The sequence below is a fragment of the Scylla paramamosain genome, chromosome 36 (genome assembly GCF_035594125.1).
Source record: "Scylla paramamosain isolate STU-SP2022 chromosome 36, ASM3559412v1, whole genome shotgun sequence".
Taxonomy (NCBI): Eukaryota; Metazoa; Arthropoda; class Malacostraca; order Decapoda; family Portunidae; genus Scylla; species Scylla paramamosain.
The window spans coordinates 10,486,908-10,507,208 of record NC_087186.1 but is presented as its reverse complement, the minus strand read 5'-3'; the positions used below and the strand labels follow the sequence as shown (position 1 = coordinate 10,507,208).

At 44.6% G+C, this 20,301-nt stretch overlaps 1 protein-coding gene across 1 annotated transcript in view; it reads left to right on the top strand.

Annotated features, from left to right (window-relative positions):
* Positions 1 to 20,301, top strand: part of LOC135090968 (neuron navigator 2-like) — a 152,972-nt gene that overhangs the window by 51,597 nt on the left and 81,074 nt on the right. Inside the window, exon 3 of the mRNA XM_063988215.1 lies at positions 2,184 to 2,236. Within this exon, the coding sequence (XP_063844285.1) occupies positions 2,184 to 2,236 (53 nt within the window). The remainder of the gene's footprint in view (positions 1 to 2,183; positions 2,237 to 20,301) is intronic.

The window sequence follows — 20,301 nt, the reverse complement described above, 5'->3', positions numbered from 1 at the left end:
GTTAAGTTAGGTTTGGTTTAGTTAGGGTTAGGTTAAGTTAGGTCTGGTTAGGTTAAGTTAGGTTAGGTTAAGTTAGGTAAGGTTAGGTTAGGTCTGGTTAAGTTAGGTTAAGTTAGGTTAGGTTAGGTTAGGTTAGGTTAGGTTAGGTCTGGTTAAGTTAGGTTTGGTAGTTAGTTAGGGTAGGTGAAGTTAGGTCTGGTGAAGTTAGGTTAGGTTAAGTTAGGTTAGGTTAGGTCTGGTTAAGTTAGGTTAGGTTAAGTTAGGTTAGGTTAAGTTTGGTTAGGTTAGGTTAGGTCTGGTTAAGTTAGGTTTGGTTAAGTTAGGTCTGGTTAAGTTAGATTAGGTTAAGTTAGGTTAGGTTAGGTCTGGTTAAGTTAGGTTAGGTTAAGTTAGGTTAGGTTAGGTCTGGTTAAGTTAGGTTAGGTTAAGTTAGGTTAGGTTAAGTTAGGTTAGGTTAGGTTAGGTCTGGTTAAGTTAGGTTTGGTTACGTTAGGTTAGGTTAAGTTAGGTTAGGTCTAGGTTAGGTCTGGATAAGTTAGGTTTGGTTAGTTAAGGTTAGGTTAAGTTAGGTCTGGTTAAGAGGTTAGGTTTGGTTAAGTTAGGTTAGGTTAAGTTAGGTCCTGGTTAAGTTAGGTTAGGCTAAGTTAGATTAGGTAAGGTTAAGTTAGTTCTGGTTAAGTTAGGTTTGTTTAGGTTAGGTTAGGTTAAGTTAGGTTTGTTTAAGTTAGGTCTTTTTAAATTAGGTTTAGTTAGATTTAGTTAGATATTGGTTTGTTTAGGTCTGGTTATTTGTGGTTAGGTTAGGTTAGATTACTTTAGGTTAGGTTAAATTTGCTTTGTTTTGCCTTTTCCCTTGCTTTAATTTAATTTAGTTTACCATGGTTAGGTTAGGTACAGTTCTTTTCCGTCGTTCCCTCGCCTTCCCCGCTATTCTTCCCGCCCATCTGTCCTCCTCCCCGACCCTCGCCGTCTTCCTGCCCTCTCGAAAGGCTGGTCACGTGTCTGGGGCGCTGAGGGGGAGTCGCTATTAATACAGGAAGGAGGAAGAGAAATAGTGTGCGTTACGAAAAGCTTGCCGGGAAGAGAGAGAGAGAGAGAGAGAGAGAGAGAGAGAGAGAGAGAGAGAGAGAGAGAGAGAGAGAGAGAGAGAGGGCGGGTGGTGTAATGGGTCTCGTGGAATGGACATGAAGATTTTTATTACGTATTGTGGAAGAGAAGAAGGAGAAGGAGAATGAGGAAGAGGAGCAGGAGGAAAAGAAAGCGGAAGAAGAACAAGAATACGATAAAAACAAGAAGAAGAACAAGAAGAACAAAAAAAAAAACACAAATAGCAAACAATAATAACAACAAAAACACAAAGAACAACAATAAATAAGAACAAAACAAGGAAAAAAACCCAGGAAGAAGAAGAAAAAATAACACTAACATCATTACCAACAACAACAACAACAATAAAATTCCAAGGGCTATTTTCAACAACAACAACAACAACAACAACAACAGTAGCACCAGTAGCACCCACACCCTCCAGTCTTTTGTCCCTCGTAAGCTGCTGTAACCCGCCTCTATAAACCCGCTATAATGAGACACACAGGCCCCGCGACACTGTACTGGCGAGGCGGCGGTGACACGCAGATAAAAAAGCAGCCGCAGCACTAGAGAGAGAGAGAGAGAGAGAGAGAGAGAGAGAGAGAGAGAGAGAGAGAGAGAGAGAGAGAGAGAGAGAGAGAGAGAGAGGTTTGTATTCTTAAACATTTCAGCTTCTACGATTTTCAACATACATTATTAGAAGTTCATAGACAGACATTCAAACAAAAGACAGACAGACAGACAGACAGACAGACAGCACCACACCCAGACACACTCATTAACACTCCTTACTTAAATCAATAAGGAGACAAATACCTTAAGATAAAACAAACAAACAAACAAACAAAAAAAACACAGCATTAATCCTCCCCTACAGAATGGCCAAACAATTGAATCTCTATCAAGAAAAATAATCTATAATCTCCTGGAACTTAAACTTATTACTAAACCACAAGGCCTCACAAACCCAAACAAGCCCCCTACCAGCCCCTACAAGCCCCCACAAGTTCCCACAAGCCCCTAGTTAAGTAGAAACTCCCCACAGGTATTAGTAGTTACCATACTAATTATTTTTTTCCTCCTCTCTTCCACAGCTGGACAGAAAGTACCTGATATTAATAAGAAACCAAAGAACTCCACACAAATGGTAAGTATTATGAAAGTTTTACCCTTCTCCTCCTCCTCCTCTTCCTCCCTCCTCTTTATCATCATCATCAGTACAAGTGTGTTATTATCTTCCACCTGTAAGCTAAACCCTTCATTTACCTATCGCTGGCCGTTTCAGGTAACTATCTATCTCTTTTCCCGCTTTCTCTCTTCCCTATCTACTTTCCTCTTCTCTTTTTCCTGTTATTTTTCCCATCATAGCGCTTGTTTTTAGTCCGTGGTCAGTGATGGAGTGAAGAAGTCGTGGTGGATTTGATGAAGATGTGGAGGTGGAGGAGAGTAAAGATGATAAGTGGTACTACAAGGGAAAGAGTGAGAAAGTAGAGAAGGAGGAGGAGGAGGAGGAGGAGGAGGAGGAGGAGGAGAGAGATCAGCGTTCCAACGAGCGTGGCTTCAGTGGAGAAAGAACACTGATTCACGTCCACCTCCTCTCTCTCTCTCTCTCTCTCTCTCTCTCTCTCTCTCTCTCTCTCTCTCTCTCTTAGATAATGTACTAGTAATGGCTCCTAATTGTCTCTCAAAACATGCTTCTCTTTCTTATTTTTTTTTCTGAACCACTCATTACTACTTCTTATCTTGTGTTCTTGTGTTTCCTTGTTTCCTGTTTTGTTTTTTGTTTTTTCTTCCACAAATTTGGTAGTTGAATTTTTAGTCCATGGCAGAAGTCGCGTCGAAACTGCAAGGGAAATGAGGTGAAATTCTGCAGGCGGATGAAGATTTGTCAGTATATGGGTGGAAATTAACTTTGTCCCCATTGCAGTTCGTGAAAAGGGAAAATTTAAGGAGGGAGGGTTACTGTAAGCTTCATATTTAGAAATGGAAGCCTCTCTAATACCTGCATTTTCGTATATTTATTTATTTTTATCTTATTTCATTATTTTTCCTTTTGATATATTACTAGTCTCCCCCTTCACTGTTACGCCACCAATTTTAATTTCCTCATCACAATCACCACCATTTCCCTCATCACCACCACGCCTATCTTCTACATTCAGCACCTTCACCACCTCATCCATCAATCTTCATCATCACAACATCCCTTCTTCCACTCACACCACCACTACCTCACCAACCACCACCACTACCACTACCACCACCAGTCCGTCTTCAGGAGAGCGCCCTTAAGGACCATTCACCGCCCTTTCACCTCCATTAAGAGTCCTCCACGCCCTCGCTCTCTTCCCTGCCTTGTTATCTGTTTAGTTGTTAGTTTCCTGACGTGGCTAACTGAGAGGAGATAAAGAGGTACAGATTTTCTTTCGTGTGTATGTGTGTATGTGTGTGTGTGTTGCGTGAGGGTACGTACCACACTCTCCCCTCCCTGGGTATCAGAAGGGTCGTGTTTTGCATAATAAGCTGATAAGAATTCGGCCTCTCGCTGCACCTTTCTTCCCTACAGTACAGTCTCTATAATTCTCCTTTACATTGCTTCTTTACCCACGTGCTTGGTGGTGGTCGTGATGGTAGACTTAATGGTAAACTCCTGCTTCACATTCCCCTTCTTTTGTTAGATGGATGGGTGTGTTGTTTGTGTTCTATTGTGCTTGCCTTGTTGTTTTTTGTCAGTGCTATGTTTAAATCGATGTTATTTGAGTATTGTGTTAATGTGGAAGGTACTATTTGCTAAAAAGGTTTGTTTTTTTGGTGTTTAGGTGTTAAATTGTGTTTGTTTTCCTGTTTTCTCTGTGTCTTATGTTCAAACTAGCGTTGTGTATGTGTTGTGTTAGTGTCTTTGTGTTCTGTGTTGGCGCTTGGTGGCACACACACACACACACACACACACACACACACACACACACACACACACACACACACACACACACACACACACACACACACACACACACACACACACACACAGGAGAAGGAAAGGTGGAATAATGTTGTTTACACTTGTCTTAACTTCAACTACCTGCCACCTGAGACGCGAATTCTCTCTCTCTCTCTCCCTCTCTCTCTCTCTCTCTCTCTCTCTCTCTCTCTCTCTCTCTCTCTCTCTCTCTGGTAATCGTATATTTTCAGCATCTTTTCTTCCTCCTCACGTCTCTCACTCTTCTCTCCTTCCCTTCTCTCTCTCCCCTTTTCCTGTACGACCTATGTTTATATTTGGGAGAGTAAGGGAGAGGAACTGCACATGTACCTCGTCTTCTGCTTTTCATCTTTCTCTCTCTCCCCTCTCTCTCTCTCTCTCTCTCTCTCTCTCTCTCTCTCTCTCTCTCTCTCTCTCTCTCTCTCTCTCTTTCACTGTCTATGTAAGGATGTTTAAGTTAATTTAGATCACTTATATTCTCTCTCTCTCTCTCTCTCTCTCTCTCTCTCTCTCTCTCTCTCTCTCTCTCTCTCTCTCTCTCTCTCTCTCTCTCTCTCTCTCTCTCTCTCTCTCTCTCTCTCTCTCTTGGTTTACTTCTCTGTCGTTCCTCTTCCTTCCTCTATTAGTTTACTTTTCACAGAGGGAGTAAGAGAGAGTAAGAGGGTCTCGTCATCTCGTCGCCTTAATACTTCCATTTTTCTTCCTCCTCTCCCTCGTTTTCTGTAGGTGTTTATGTTTCAAAGGGGAGACTGAGGTAGATTAACTGTTCACTTCCATATATTTGTTTTTCTTTTTTTTTTTTCATATGTATCTTATTGTCTTTCTTCTTTATACCTCATTCTCTTCGTTTTTTATTGTTATCATATTATATTCTGTTCTCTTTTTTCTTTTTTCTTTTTTCGTATGACTTTATTGTTTATATTTTGAAGGAAGTGGCAGACTCTTCGTTACATCCTCTGGTAATGTATTGCATTTTTTTTTTTTTTTTTGTATCAAGGGAAGGTAGTTTGAATATTTACATTTTCTTTTTTTTTTCCCTTTCATACAAACATCTTTCCTTACAGTGTCGTCTTTGCAGTTTTACCTTTCTAATTCCTTTTTAATTCATTTTTTTTCTCATTATTTCAGTCAGAACCTCAAATTTTTACACATTAATTTCAGTCAGAACCTCAAATTTTTACAAACTCATTTCAGTCAGAACCTCAAATTTTTACAAACTCACCAGAGAAGAGTGGATGAAGTAACTGTTTACATTCCCCCTTCCCTTCTTTTCTACATATAATAACTTTCTGTCGTTAGTTCAAAAGTGTAATTTATATCTTTAACTATCTTCAGTTTCCATAAGTCACAGTCGCCGCTTCCTTTTTCATCCTTGACAGAGAAGCGCGAAGAGTCTGTTAGTGGATGTAGCCAAGCGATGCACGTGAGAAAATTGCGCTTAGTGTCAATTCACAGTCTAAACAAGGGTCATTTTGGTATTTATGGAGGTCTTACATGTGTGGCAGGTGGTGGTGGTAGTGGTGGTGGTGGTGGTGGTGTCTGGCTGGGAGGGACTGGTGTTTGTGTACTTTGCATGTTGCGTGAGGGTGTGGTGGTGCTGGTGGTGTGGTGAGGGAGCTGTGAGTGTGTGTAAAAAGACTGTGTTTGGTAGCTAGGCATAGAGTTATGAGGATGTAGCGTGCGTTTGTAAGCGTGAAAACCCAATATTTACAACGCCAGATTAGTGTAGCTTGTGTCAGACTTGTGGTAGGGTAGTAGTGGTTCAAATATTACATAAACTTTGCTTCCCCTTTTTTTCTGATGATGTAGAGTGCACTTTTAAATATTGACAACCAACATTTATAGTACCAGGCTGTTGTTGTTAGATTTGCAGTAGGTAAGCTGGGAATAGGTGGAGTGCTAGAGAGAGAGAGAGAGAGAGAGAGAGAGAGAGAGAGTCCTGTCGTGACCTATCTTGGTGTCATGGTACAAAGGCCACTGAGGTCACGAGGTCACACACAGAGCCCCGCCCTGTGCGAAGGTTCGGTGTTGATAAATTGCAGTGGAATATTTTGCCTTGTACGTTAATCTGCTGTGAATATATAGCTGTGTAGATTGCTCTATATAAACTCCTAACTCGTTAAGAATGAGATGAACAGCAAAATGAAAATAATGTAAGAAAAACCTTTGTCTTTTTTTTTTGGTCTTTAGTTTCAAAACCTTTCTTTAAGTGATTGCATTTTCTTGTTAATCTCTTCATCTTTTCCTGTTTCGTGTATTTTTTTCATGTTCTTTGTAGTGTTGTATCTCTCTCTCTCTCTCTCTCTCTCTCTCTCTCTCTCTCTCTCTCTCTCTCTCTCTCTCTCTCTCTCTCTCTCTCTCTCTCTCTCTCTCTCTCTCTCTCTCTCTCTTTCCGTCAACCCCCCGTGCACGTAACCCCGTCCAATCTGTCAGTAATGTTTCAGTGTAGTAGAATTATGAGAAACCTGTTTTGTGGCTTTTTATGATAGTGTATAACCTTTTGACATTGTTTTCATTAAGTCTGAGAAGTAATAACAGACTCATGTCATATTATTTTGTCAGACAAGTGAAGTCATGTCGATATTCTCTTCTCAAATGTTTCCTCACCTTATCTCAGCTGCACTTGTAACTCGCTGTGCTGAAAGTTACAAGGGTTGACAAGAATGTTCCCATGATTACAGTGATAGTTTAACAAGGTTTCTGCGCCATTTACACAAAGAAAACATTGCGAAAACTCGAGTATTATTCTGTGTGGCCTTTTATTTCATTCTCGTCCGGGCGCCTTTTAAAATAGTCTTAATAATCGTAATAAAAGCTCAAACCGTTTAAGAGCACCAGTCAGCGTATTGTTAAAATGACACTGGAACTCTTTACACGGCACGAGTCACGCTCTACTGGTTATGAACACTCAGTATTACAATGCAGTGACCGTGCGAAGCTCCAGACATTATAATATTCACACATCGTTTCCTCTTCCCGGACGTGTTTATTCTCGAATGTATTTGTTTCACTGCGAGTCGTTGATACCGTGAGGCGTCCACCTGCCCAGACGCCGAAGTAAGGTAACATGCAGGTAGTACGAACGGAATGAAGGAGGAATGCAAAAGTCCCCAATGTGAGCCAAATATCCTTTCGGCTCCTCTTCTTTTGGGACTGGCACCTCAGTGAGCCTCTTTATATATAAATTGTGTTGTCCTTGGCCAGTGTCTCTCGTATATATATATAAAAAAAAAATGTAGGACGAAGAGAGGGATATGAAGCAAGGAACGGTGAGCGAAGGAAGAAGTTGGAGAGGGAAGACGAAAGGTATGAATGTAAAATGAAGTAATATCAAAGGAAGGAGAGAAGGAGGTAAGGAGGAAGGAAGGAATAATGTGTGTGTGTGTGTGTGTGTGTGTGTGTGTGTGTGAGGATTGTGAGATCAGCCCCTTCACAGCCGCGCCTCCCTCCGTCAGCAGTGGGTCATCCTCACAGCATCTCTCTGACCCACACAACAAGGCAGCTTTGTCGGGCCGCCCTACAGACACACAGGCACTCACGCTAGCAATATTCAGCGTGACGAGCCCAGCCGATGATTGCAAGGAGTTTCTAATCCCGCCGCCATTGCTACCACTCCTTACCCCTCCCCAACTATCCCATCCCCTCCACTACCACCACTACCACCACCACTATCATTACTTAGGCACTTATCCCTGCTTTCTTATTTATACATATTGCGACAGGCGAATAGCTGAGTATATATACAGTAAACACTTAAGAGAGTTTGATATATTTAGTTATTTTGCTACGAGAGATAAACATGATTTTTTTTTAGTTAACGACGTGAGGTAATTTATTTCTTTAGCTACTCTGTGATGATGGAAGTTGACGGTGACGGAGAGACTGAAAATATGACCTCAAATCTTGTGTGCCTTGAAGATAACTTGTATACTATTGTGCTACTATTACTGCTACTACCACCAAAACTACTACAACTATTGCTACTACCACTCCCACCACCACCACCACTACTACTACAACAGCTCTACAATTCATCCTGCAATTATAGATTCACACAAGTCACCAGTGTTTGGGCAGAGAGCTTGAGTCAACACAAACTGCTCCTCGTGCCGGGCGGAGGGTGCGGGCAGCTGGTCCATGGGTTCGAGAAGTAAACAAACCAAGGAACCAATACCCAACTGAACCTTTCGTCCCCTTAGCTGACGCTCTTGATCTCTCCTACGCAACAATGGGTGGCTACGCTTCCAACTAACTGTGGAGACGCGAAGCTGGTGAGAATAGGGTGGGTTAGGAAAGGACACAAGGGAGAAAAGGAAGCGAAACTGCAGAGGAGACTACTTTGGGTTAGAAAAAGATGGAAGGGAGAAAAGAAGCGATACTGAGAAGTAAATTGCGTTGGGTGACGAAAGAACAGGAGGGAGAAAAGGAAGCGAAACTAAGAAGAAAATTGCGTTGGGTGACGAAAGAACAGGAGGGAGAAGGAAGCGAAACAGTAAAGGCCACTAGGTTAGATTAGAAAAGAACAGAAGGAGAGAAGGAAGCTGATACAGTCGTTTTAAGCTTCCATAAGATACAAATTAGGATACGTGGCATGGTACAAGTAGAAGTGGCTGTAGTAGGCGAAGAAGGCAAGGTGCAGAAGAGGTTGGTTGCGACAGGTGTACAGCAGGGCGAGAATAGGATACTGTGTTGTTTACTCTCTATAATCCTCGCATTTGGAAATCTTTATGGACGGTGAGCAGAGTAAGAAAGCTTGATTTACGCCGTGTTTATGCAGTAAGAAGGCAAATATGGCTTCCGCTGACACACACCGTCCTCGAGATATCAAAATAAAGTACGAGGGAAATCCAGTGTTAGCGGGGTTGTCCACATTTCACGACCTCCTTGCTGTCGTTCACGCGCGTGGTTTATGATGGCGACGAGTCACTTGCTTGTACTAAACGTCCTCGCGAGACCAAGAGGAGAATTTAAAAGTCTGCGAAGTGAGTCTTGTTTAATCTATAGTATGGCAGTGCTCAGGATACGAGAGAGGGAGAGAGAGAGAGAGAGGTCAGTATTCATGAACACTGCTCTCTCACCCCGACTACTTTCAAAGGCCACAGAAATTATTATCCAGGTTTTTTAATAATGTTTCGCTGTTAATAATGTAGAAATCACGTTCATCTATCACTAAAACTATAAAGATGCCCTTAAAAACCAGTGTAACTTCAACTAGAGCCTTTTCAGACGTGTTTCAGAATATAGTCCATTAGATTACGTATTTGGAGTTCTTAAGAGCGTTTCTCCTCTTAATAATGTAGAAATCTTGTTAATTTATCACTAGAATCATAATAACACCTTTAAAAACCCGTGTAGCTTCAACTAGAGCCTTTTACATAAAGTGGAGGTGCGCGAAGTGTTTCAGAATATGGCGCCGTATCGTCAGGTGTTGGAGGGCGAGAGGACAGGTTGGGGGAGGAGGCCAAGGGGAAGGAACACATGCTAAATATTTCCCCCCTGCTCACCCTTCGTCTGGGTCTTCGTCTGCCTCGCCCTCGGATGTCTGCCCTAAATATTTACTGTGTCCTCCTCACACTGCCTATACACCACACGCAGCCTCTCCCTGTAATGAACTCCTCTTCCTCCTCCTCCTCCTCCTCCTCCTCCTCCTCCTCTTCCTTTTTCCTTTTAATTTCTTCTTCTTGATTAATCTTTGCTTCTCACCAATTTATCTTCTCTATTCTTCTCCTTTTATCATTTATAGTCGGTTCTCCTCTTTCTCTTCCGCCTTGTCTCTCTCCCACTACTTTCACAGTCTCTCTTAGTTGCATCTATCTCCTCCTATCGTCTCCTTTTCTCCTCCTAGTCTTCTCTTTCCTTTCATGTTCCTCCCTCACCTCTTCTGCTTCCTTCTCCGGTTTCATTTACTCTGTTTTATCGTATTTTTTTCACTGCTCTCTTCTCCATTCCTTTTCTCATCTCTTGTCCTCCTCCTCCTCCTCCTCCTCTTCCTCTTCCTCCTCCTCCGTCGGGCGTCACGGTTCGTCTCTGAGTAACGTGACTCGACTCGCTGCCTCTCAATGAGCGTGACGGAGGAGGAGGAGGAGGAGGAGGAGGAGGAGGAGGAGGACGAGGAGAAGGACAAGGAGGGCGAAGGAAGTTGAAAATGGCAAGGAAAAGAGAGTAGGAATAACTTTGGGGAAGAAGGAAAGTAGAATTGTTACTACTACTACTACTACTACTACTACTACTACTACTACTACTACTACTACTACTACTACTACTACTACTACTACTACTAGGAAGGGACAGTGAGGAGAGGGAAGGAAGAGGGTAGTAGTTATAATATGCATGAAAACAGTAGCTTCTCTTCATTTTATCCCCCTCCTTACCTCTCCCTGGCTTCTCCCTTCCCCACCCAGCCACCCACCCACACACACACACACACACACACACACACACCACAAATCATTCTTACAGTTTAACCTCTCACCTCTGCTCCTCCTCTCCCTGCTCTCCCTAACACTTTCCATACGTGTTCTCCCTCTCCCTCTCCCTCCCTCCTGTACCCCACAGCACCCCACTCCCACCACCACGTGTTACCCGCTGCTCCTCCCCCTCAATTATCACCCACACATAAAACACAGTCTTCCTACCCCTATGAGTCTTTCACCTCCCTCCTCCCCTGCCTTTCTCGTGTAAACTCTACCACTATTACCCTGCATCTCTTCTCCCTCTTCCCCTGCCGCTCCTCTCCTGCTATCCTACACACACCCTGCGCATTCTCCCAGGGTCGGTCAGTCAGTTAGTTAGTCATGGGGGTCGCGTGTCCGTTACTCCAGTTAATCAGTCAGTCTCTCTCTGTGAATATTTGTCAGAGTTTATTTTGTTCAAGCTTTCCTTTTGCTTCTCTGGGATGTGATAGGCTTTTAGTGATGTTAAGTCTGTTTGTCTATCTGTTTATCTGCCAATCTCTTCTCTTCTCTTCTCTTCTCTTCTCTTCTCTTCTCTTCTCTTCTCTTGCCAAGCTAATAACTCACAGACTTCAAAAATAAGCTGCAAAATATACCTTGAACACAATGTGGTGACGAATATCAAAAAGAACAATTTTCACCCACTTCTTTCACACCGAACCTCAGAAGGAAAGGATTCACACTTTACATAAACTTCATTGATTAAAAGTTTCTCTCTCTTTCCGTCTCCCTTTCTCCAGAAGCGAGACTAACACACATCCATTACCTCACACTTAAAATTCCCAGGCAGGAGACTTGCAAATAAAGAAAACAAACAGAGAAATATCACCACAGTAGACTTTTACATATATATATTCCTCTGAACATTGCCTTTCAAGAAAATAAATTATCATTATGAAGAGCCTTGACGTGGTGTGTTGGGGAGAGAAGGAGGGAGGGGTGGAGGGTTGAGGTAGGTGTGATGTATTGTCTGTCTTGTGTTAGGGGGTGGGGTGGGTAAGGTGGGGTGGGTAAGGTGGGGTTCATGGCTCTTGAATATGCTTATACTTGTGGCATTAGTTAGTGGCTGGGGGTCTTTAAACTGCCTTGCTTGTAACGAGAGACTGTGGTATAGGTTAGGTTTGTTGTTGTTGTTATTGTTATTGTTTTTCTTCATGTTCTTCAATGATTTTCACCTCCATCCACCTCCCGTCTCTCTCTCTCTCTCTCTCTCTCTCTCTCTCTCTCTCTCTCTCTCTCTCTCTCTCTCTCTCTCTCTCTCTCTCTCTCTCTCTCTCTCTCTCTCTCTCTCTCTCTCTCTCTCTCTCTCTCTCTCTCTCTCTCTCTCTCTCTCTCTCTCTCTCTCTCTCTCTCTCTCTCTCTCTCTCTCTCTCTCTCTCTCTCTCTCTCTCTCTCAGTGGGTGGGGCATCTCGTCCGTCGCGTAAAACAAACACATTAAAACTGTTTGTGATGCTTTTGTGTTTGTCTTTATTTGTCTTGTTTGTTCTTCGTGGCTTTTGTTTACATTTCTTTCTTCCTTATTATTTTCCCTTTCTCTCTCTCACCCATTATATCAATTTGCTATTCCTCTCTCCTCACTATCCTCCTGACACACACACACACACACACACACACACACACACACGTATATTAATCTCTCAGGTATGACATGCAGGTGATGAACAAATTAATTACTGTCTTACCTGTTCTTCTTTTATGGTTCATTTCTGTGTGTGTGTGTGTGTGTGTGTGTGTGTGTGTGTGTGTGTGTGTGTGTGTGTGTGTAGAGCAGGTGGCTGGTGAAGAGTGTAAGGGTTAAGAAGAAGAAGGAGGAGGAGGAGGAGATGCAGAAAAGGAACATAAAAGGAGGAGGAAGGGATGATGATGATGATGATGATGATGAATAATGGAAGACTAATGAAGAGACAGAAGTGAAGAAGATCGTCACTTCATCCTCTTCCACCTCATCCCTTCACCTTTCTGTCACCTTAAGCCCTTACTCTCACTCTCTCACTCTCTCCCTGACCTCTCCTCACATCACTCTCCCGTCTTTCACCCACTCAGCTTGTCATCTTCTGTATAGAGGTTAATACACTCTGTCTGTCAGCTGTCTGTCTGGTTCTGTCCTTCACTGTCTATCTGTGTGTGTGTGTGTGTGTGTGTGTGTGTGTGTGTGTGTGTGTGTGTGTGTGTGTGTGTGTGTGTGTGTGTGTGTGTGTGTTTGTCTCTCTCTCTCTCTCTCTCTCTCTCTCTCTCTCTCTCTCTCTCTCTCTCTCTCTCTCTCTCTCTCTCTCTCTCTCTCTCATACAGACAGAGAAAAAGAAATATTTCCTTCTATCTTTCTTTGTCTGTCTGTCACACACACACACACACACACACACACACACACACACACACACACACACACACACACACACACACACACACACACACACACACACACACACACACACCATAGACACCCATACATTCCATCGTCATCTTTATATTCAGGCCACGTCGCCGCGTATGAGTGATGGTGTTGATGTAATGAGGCGTGGGTGTCGAGGCGCCCGTGTGGGGGAATCAGTCTACCTTCACTTGCTGACGGCACCAATTGACCCTGCGTGATAGATGAGGCGTTGCTAGTCTTCCCGCCAGGTGACCGCGCTGGAACCCCTTGTGCTGGTGGTGGTGGTGGTGGTGGTGGTGGTGGTGGTGGGAGAAAAGACAGACAGATAGACAAGCAGGCAGACAGGTAGAGAGACAGACAGACAGAAAGACAGAAAGGAGACAGAAAGACAGAAAGGCATGCAGACAGACAGACAGATCGAAAGACAGGTACACAGACAGGTAGACAGGTAGACAAACAGTAGAAAAGGACAAATAAACATAAATTAAACTAAAAGGAAGACAAATATGCCAAAAAATCAATAAATAAACTGAATAACTAAGATAAACAGAGAGATAAACAGACATATAGACAGAAAAAGAGACGGAACACAGACAGACAGATAGAAAGAGAAACACACAAAAATAAACAAGAAAATAGAAAAAAACAGGAAAAAAACATCTATCGTAAAAAAAACAAAAAAACATACAGCTTGTTAACGTTACATCTTCACTACACGAGTTAACATAATAATTAATGTTTCTTGTGTACTTCCTTATCAGTTGCTTATCTGTTCACGCCCTATTATGTGTACTTATCATGTTATGTGCGCAGGGAGGCGTGCGTGAGTGTACGTGCGTGTGTGTATGTTCGTGCGTGTGTCTGCGTGTTGTGGCCACGTCATTTATCTTGTCTCGTCACGTGCATCGAATTAACTCATTTTCCTCATTTCTTTCCAGGTGAGTACGGTAGGAAGGAGCTTAGAAGGGGTTAGGAGGGGGGGGAAGACTCACCTGTACTCGGCTTGGCTCAGGTACAGGTAGAGTGACGTGTGTTTAATTACCCGTCAGCTAACACAGGTACATTATGCTTCCCCGTAATAACTTTTGCCTAGAAATTCATACATGTATTTATTATGATAACTCGAGCTGTCAGAACATTAGCAAGAACATTACGCCAACAGCATTAAACTCTGTGAAATATTTGTAGTGTCATGTATTTCCCTGTATTGTGTTTTGTAGGTTTAGTTAATTAGTTTGAGACAAGGTAGCGTTTACGAGAAATGCGCAGGTGTGTGTGTGTGTGTGTTGGGGGGGAGGGAAGGTTGAGTGGATGGGTGGGTGGGTACGTGAGTGGACGCGTGCATGGGTGGATGGGTGAGAGAGGGAGACACCTAGAGCCTGACTGATTGTTGGAGCTCCCATTAATATGTCTTTGTCTGGCGTAGGGTCGAGACCACCACCACCACCACCACCACCACCACCACCACCACCACCACCACAGTCATTACTCACGTTACACTCATCAACAAAACACTCGCGTACCCTCCACATTCATCTCTCCCGCACCCCATACAGTTCCCTCACGCCTCACGCACCTTGCCTTCCTCTCTTCCTCTCCCTTTTTCCTCCATTTTAAACCGTACTGACACCACCACCACCACCACCACAACCACCACCACCATTACTCAGTGACGTTATTTCTAAAGTGTTCATTATATTCATGTACTAGTGAGGAACTTTTTGTGGGGAAGGGAGTAGGATGGGGCGACGAAGGGAGGAAAGAAGAGAGAGGACGGTAGACAAGGAGGAAGGAATGGGAGATAGAGACAGGGAAGAGGGGAGAATATTAGAGCATGAATAATGAAAGGAAAGATAGAATAAATCCGTCAACAATGAAGAGTGAAAAAAGAGAGAGAAAAAAAAAGAATAGAGGAAGAAAAACAGAAAAAAATAAACAGATGAAGTACACGAATAGAAGAAGGAAGTAGATAAACAAAAAGAGGAAGCAGAAACAAAAATATATAAATGGGAGGAGATGAAACGGAAAAATAAATATAGGAGACAAGACAAGAGACTCCAAGACAGGGAGGAATGGAGCAAAGAAAGAGAGGAATGGAGGGGAGAGATCGCATGGCATGGAGAGAAAAGGAGAGAAGGGAGAGAAGAGAGGGAGATAATGGAGGAGATGGGGGGAGGCACCCTCATTAGGAGCGTCTGTCACCAAGGTCATACTCTTTACCGTTTTTTGTCCTCCTCCTCCTCCTCCTCCTCCTCCTCCTCCTCCTCCTCCTCCTCCTTCTTCTCTTCCTCGTTCTCCCTGACCTTCCTACCTGTCGTTGGCAGTGGCTTAGGGGGAGGGAGAGACGGAGGGAGGGAGGGAGAAGGAAAGTTGAGAGAGCTTTGAAGGAAAAAGTGAGGAATGAGGGAAGCTTGTCAGAAGGGGAGAGAATGGAGGAGGAGAGTGGAAGGGAAAGGGAGGTCGATTTAGTGGAGGGGAAATATAGTGAATACTGGAGGAAACTGTGGGAAATTGATTGATAGGAGGAAAAAAAAAGTTAAAATTGAAGAAGGGGAAAAATGAGGAAAAAGACAAATGAGTTACGTAGGTACAGGGGAGGAAAATTATAATATATGTAGAGGAATAGGAAAAATAGGTAGATAAGAGAGAGAGAGAGAGAGAGAGAGAGAGAGAGAGAGAGAGAGAGAGAGAGAGAGAGAGAGAGAGAGAGAGAGAGAGAGAGAAACCTTACTCTCCTCCCTTTCACCCATATTGAAGTGGAAGAGAACATGACGTGGAAGAGAATTAAGTGGAAGAATGTAGCAGGAAAGTGGAATTGTTGGAGAACAGAAGTGGAGAGACTGATTACTAGTGAAGTGGAAGAGATTACAAGTGGAAGAAGTGGAAGAAGTGAAGAGGAAGTGGTATGTGAATAAGGGTAGTTCTCAATTACTCATCTCCATCTTCCACTACCATAACCACCTCCCACCACACCACCATAACCTCCTCCCACGCCTCCACCACCACCACCACCACCACCACCACCACCACTACATCCCAGCATCACCAATACAATACCTTTCCAGCATCTCCCTCTCATTACCATATTTGCCTGTCCTGTCCTGCCCTGCATCTGCTATTTTTGTCTTTTTTCCTACGTGGGTTATGAATTATCTCGTTTTTTTCCTTGTTTTCTTCAGGTTTATTGCATATTTTTGTTATTATTTTTGTTATTGTTATCATCGTTACTGTTTGTCTTCATTCTTGTTTTCTTTCTCGTGTTGTTCTTTACTTTCGTCGTTTTTTTCATCGTATTTTCTTCTCCTTCCTCCTCCTCCTCCTCTTTCTCCTCCACTTTCTCCTCCACACCCACCAACTCTCAAGCACCCTCCACCTTCCATTAAAGACGAATGTCCCCACACACATGAAGCAGAACTAATCGAGGCTGCTCATCCTCCACTCCTGACGCGCACATAGGATTTCGTGGGCGATACCTGACTTACCTGGCTTTACCTGGCGATACCTGAAGATACCTGGCGTATTAATAATAAGTTGACTTCAAAAAGGTACGTGTTTCCAACTGACATGTTAAAGAATCTGCAGTGCCTTCTTCAGACACGTGTCCTTTGTGGTCTTATAAGGAACTGGGGGTGTCCTAAGGCGCCTCTCACTCTCCCCCTCTCTTTCTCTTGATCCGGGAGCCAGGAAAGGGGTGAGGAAGGACGCGGGGAGGTTAGCCTTATTGGGGTGCTTCCTTGGGTGTGCTGTATGGAGCGGGGTGTATCGGGGCGGGCAGTGGGGCGGGACGTGGTCGGGGAGGCAAGGCTGGGAGATTGTATATAATTTGTGTGCAGGTACGAGCGATGGTTTGAGTGATTGAGGCGGGACGGGGCGCGGCGGGCGGCATGGGGTGGTTGTCTTAGTGTTTTAGTACTGGGTGTGGGTACGAGGCGAGGCTGGACGAGGTGGGGAGGGGAAGAAAGGTAAAGAGTGCAGATTGAGGCTCTTGATGTATCGGGCCCGGACTTTAGGTTAGAGAGTGAAAAGTAAGACTCATTATATTCTGACGGGGAAAGGCTGAAGAGTAGAGAGTGAAGGTTAAGGTTTATTGTATTCTATTGAGGCAGAACAAAGCAGAGAGACTGACGGATAAGACTCAACACTGCACCGGAACTGGGCATCATAGCACTGTACTAAATAACTGAGTATCAAACCCTATCACACTGTTAAATGCAACCCTTCCAATACAATACTCAATAGTTAATCTTACACACCCCTTAACCAGAACCCTTTTATGAAACTAAAAGGGAACATCAATATAAGGAAGCTTAATGTATATAGAAGTACCGCGGTGTCCCCAGGAAAGTAAAAACAGTGTACAAATGTCTCTACGGTTGACTTAGGGAAGGATCTTAAAACTTTGCTACGTAGTGTCCTAATTTAATATCAGGGGTCATGGGGTGAGGGGAAGAGGGAACAGGGAAGGGTGGAAGGAGGAAGGGGTGTGGGATGCTGGGTGAGGGTGAAGGATAGATGGAGTGGGAGATGAGACTACGGAGAGAGAGAGAGAGAGAGAGAGAGAGAGAGAGAGAGAGAGAGAGAGAGAGAGAGAGAGAGAGAGAGAGAGAGAGAGAGAGAGAAAGGGGGGTTAAAGTGATCAAATGTGAACTCTCTCTCTCTCTCTCTCTCTCTCTCTCTCTCTCTCTCTCTCTCTCTCTCTCTCTCTCTCTCTCTCTCTCTCTCTCTCTCTCTCTCACCTTTGCCCCGCTTCGAAGAGAATGTTTGTTCGTGCGTAAGTTTTCTTTAAGTCTGTGGCGAGTTAAGCATCAGCGCTTGACATTTATGAGAGAGAGAGAGAGAGAGAGAGAGAGAGAGAGAGAGAGAGAGAGAGAGAGAGAGAGAGAGAGAGTACCACAGGAAGCTCGAATCTTTAACTCCACAAGCACGCAATGAACAGAAAACGGAACGCGAGGTGCTAAGCGATGAAGGAGTGACGAAGGAGTATCGGAGAGGCGAGAAGATCCCAATTTATCGCCTTGTGGGAGTGGCGAGGGTTAGGGCGCGTCAAGGGGGGTGGTGCCTCTGTTTGTGTTACAGGTGAGAGAGAGATTACCTGGCGGGGTCATGGAGGTGTGGTGGCCCCCCTACTCAACCCACCGGGCGGCCTCCATTCACCTGTCCCTCTCTCACCTCTCCTCACCTGTCCTATTTACCTGTCACGTCCGGTCCGTAACACCTGTTTTGTTGTTTTACCTGAGTAATTTTGCCCTTGTGAGCTGATTAGGGTACAAAGCGAAGATCCGGCTGTGTGTGTGTGTGTGTGTGTGTGTGTGTGTGTGTGTGTGTGTGTTTATGTAAATGTGGCACGCTTTTATGAGCACGTCCACGTCTGGGGTGATTTTCATGGGTGTCTTCCTTTCTCTGTGGTCTGTGTGTGGAGCGAGTCCTTATTCGTGCGTGTGTGGGCGCGGGGGAAGGCTTATCATGAAGTGTCTCTTTAGTGGTAGTATTGATAAACTGCCAGTTGATGTGAGGAGAATATTGTAGTGTATTGTTATCATGTGTGTGTGTGTGTGTGTGTGTGTAGGTGTGTGGGTGGGAGCATGCACGGTAGCCCGGCGTGGCGTGGTGCGCTTCACCCTGGCGTACAAAAACATCTGTTCTAATTAAGACCATTTCAGAAAATTACGAGTACACAGCTTAAGACTCATCAAGCGGCGGCAATCTCAACAGGGATCTTTATGATGCAGTAGACGTCACCCCGCCCCGGTCACCCACCCCTACCTCACCCCTACCTCATCCCTGCCTTATACCCTGCCTCCCTCCTTTGTCACTCCTACCCCCATCACTGACTCACGCTCACCCGATACGCATCATTGAGTCACTCTTGCTTCACTCACCCTAAGTTATTCCTTGTCTCACTCCTGCCTCACCCTTGCCTCACTCCAGCCTCACCCTAGCCTCACCCCAGCCTCACCCAAGCCTCATTTCTACTTCATAGCTGTCCTTTTTGTACTTCATTCACAACTTCACCCGGTTCCTCATCACTGCCTCACCCCTGCCTCACCCCAACGTCACCCTTATCTTATAATTATCCTTTTTCCACCTCATTCATAGTTTTAAACACCATCTCACCCCACACTGGTCTATTTCTACCTCATCCTCACCCCTACATCACTTCATCACTGTCTCACCCCTGCCTCACCCCGCCGGCCGCCCCTCGCCCCCTCAGAGCAACACCCGCTGTGGCGTTCAGTTGATATTCATAAGGCGCTGCTCTGCATGTTCTGATCTTGATGAATGGGATGGTCTTTTTTCAGGCGTGTCCGGGTCAGGAAGCCCTCATGTCGCTGGCCGTCGCGTGTGTTGCGTCCGTCCATCTCGATAAAAAGTTTCTGTAATGATGGAGTTTGTGTTCAAGGGGGAGTACTAAAAGGGGGTACTTTGTCTTAATTTCACACTCAAGACTGGAGACAATCTGGTTAGTTTGGATTGCGCCGTTAATGAAAAAGAAGAGTGATTGGGGTTAGGCTTAAGACCGAAGGAAGGGTGTATTTTAGAGTTAAGTTTGAGGGAAATGGTGGTTCGCTTTAGCCTTAAGCCCTAATGTCTGTGGTTTATTTTAGGTTTAAGACTTAATCGCGACTTATTTGTCGTCTCAAGAATCGCTTGTTATTTCTGGTTTAGAAGTTAAGAATCCCGAGTGTAAGTACTTTGCCAAAACCTCACGTCTGCACCAGCTCGTCCCTAGGGCCCGCACGCGTCCGAGGCCCTCCCCGCCCCCCCACGCCCCCCCCAGACCGACGTCCTCGCGGGGCACGGTGATGACAAACCAAGAAGCCTCCCCGGCGGCCCCTCCAGCCTGCGGAGCGACTGATGCGTAAGCCAATTCTCCTCCCAGACCAGAACCTGTGGGACCTCAGGCTTTTGTGGCGGCGAGGGAGCGAGGGAGGCCCACAGACCACAAAGGAGCAGAGTTGAAACAGCTTTTGTGCGATTGGTGTGTGGCGGAGACTGTCTGGCCGCGCCGCTGCCTCGTGTGACGGGATTGGTGATGGAGGGGCGCGGCGGTGAGGAGGATCAGCCGCGGGTGTAAGGAACTGATGAGATCGGCGAGGGTGAGGCGCGGGGCAGGCAGCGGGTGTGTCTGGGTGAGTGGCGGGGAGGCGTCCTTATGGTTCAGTCTATCGATGGGAAGGATGAGTTAGGGAAAGTTTAACACCAACGGGGAAGTAAAGGAAAGGCTGTGAGAAAAAAAAAAATCGAATCAAACGAAGAAAAAGGGGGAAAAAAAGCAGGGTGTGAAAGATACAACAAAGAAACTATAATATAAAGAAAAGAAAGAAAAAATGCTAGAAAAGTTAAAACACTCGAGTGAAATAACAAAAACAAAAAAAAGAAGCTTGTAATAAGGACCCCTGGACGGAGGCAC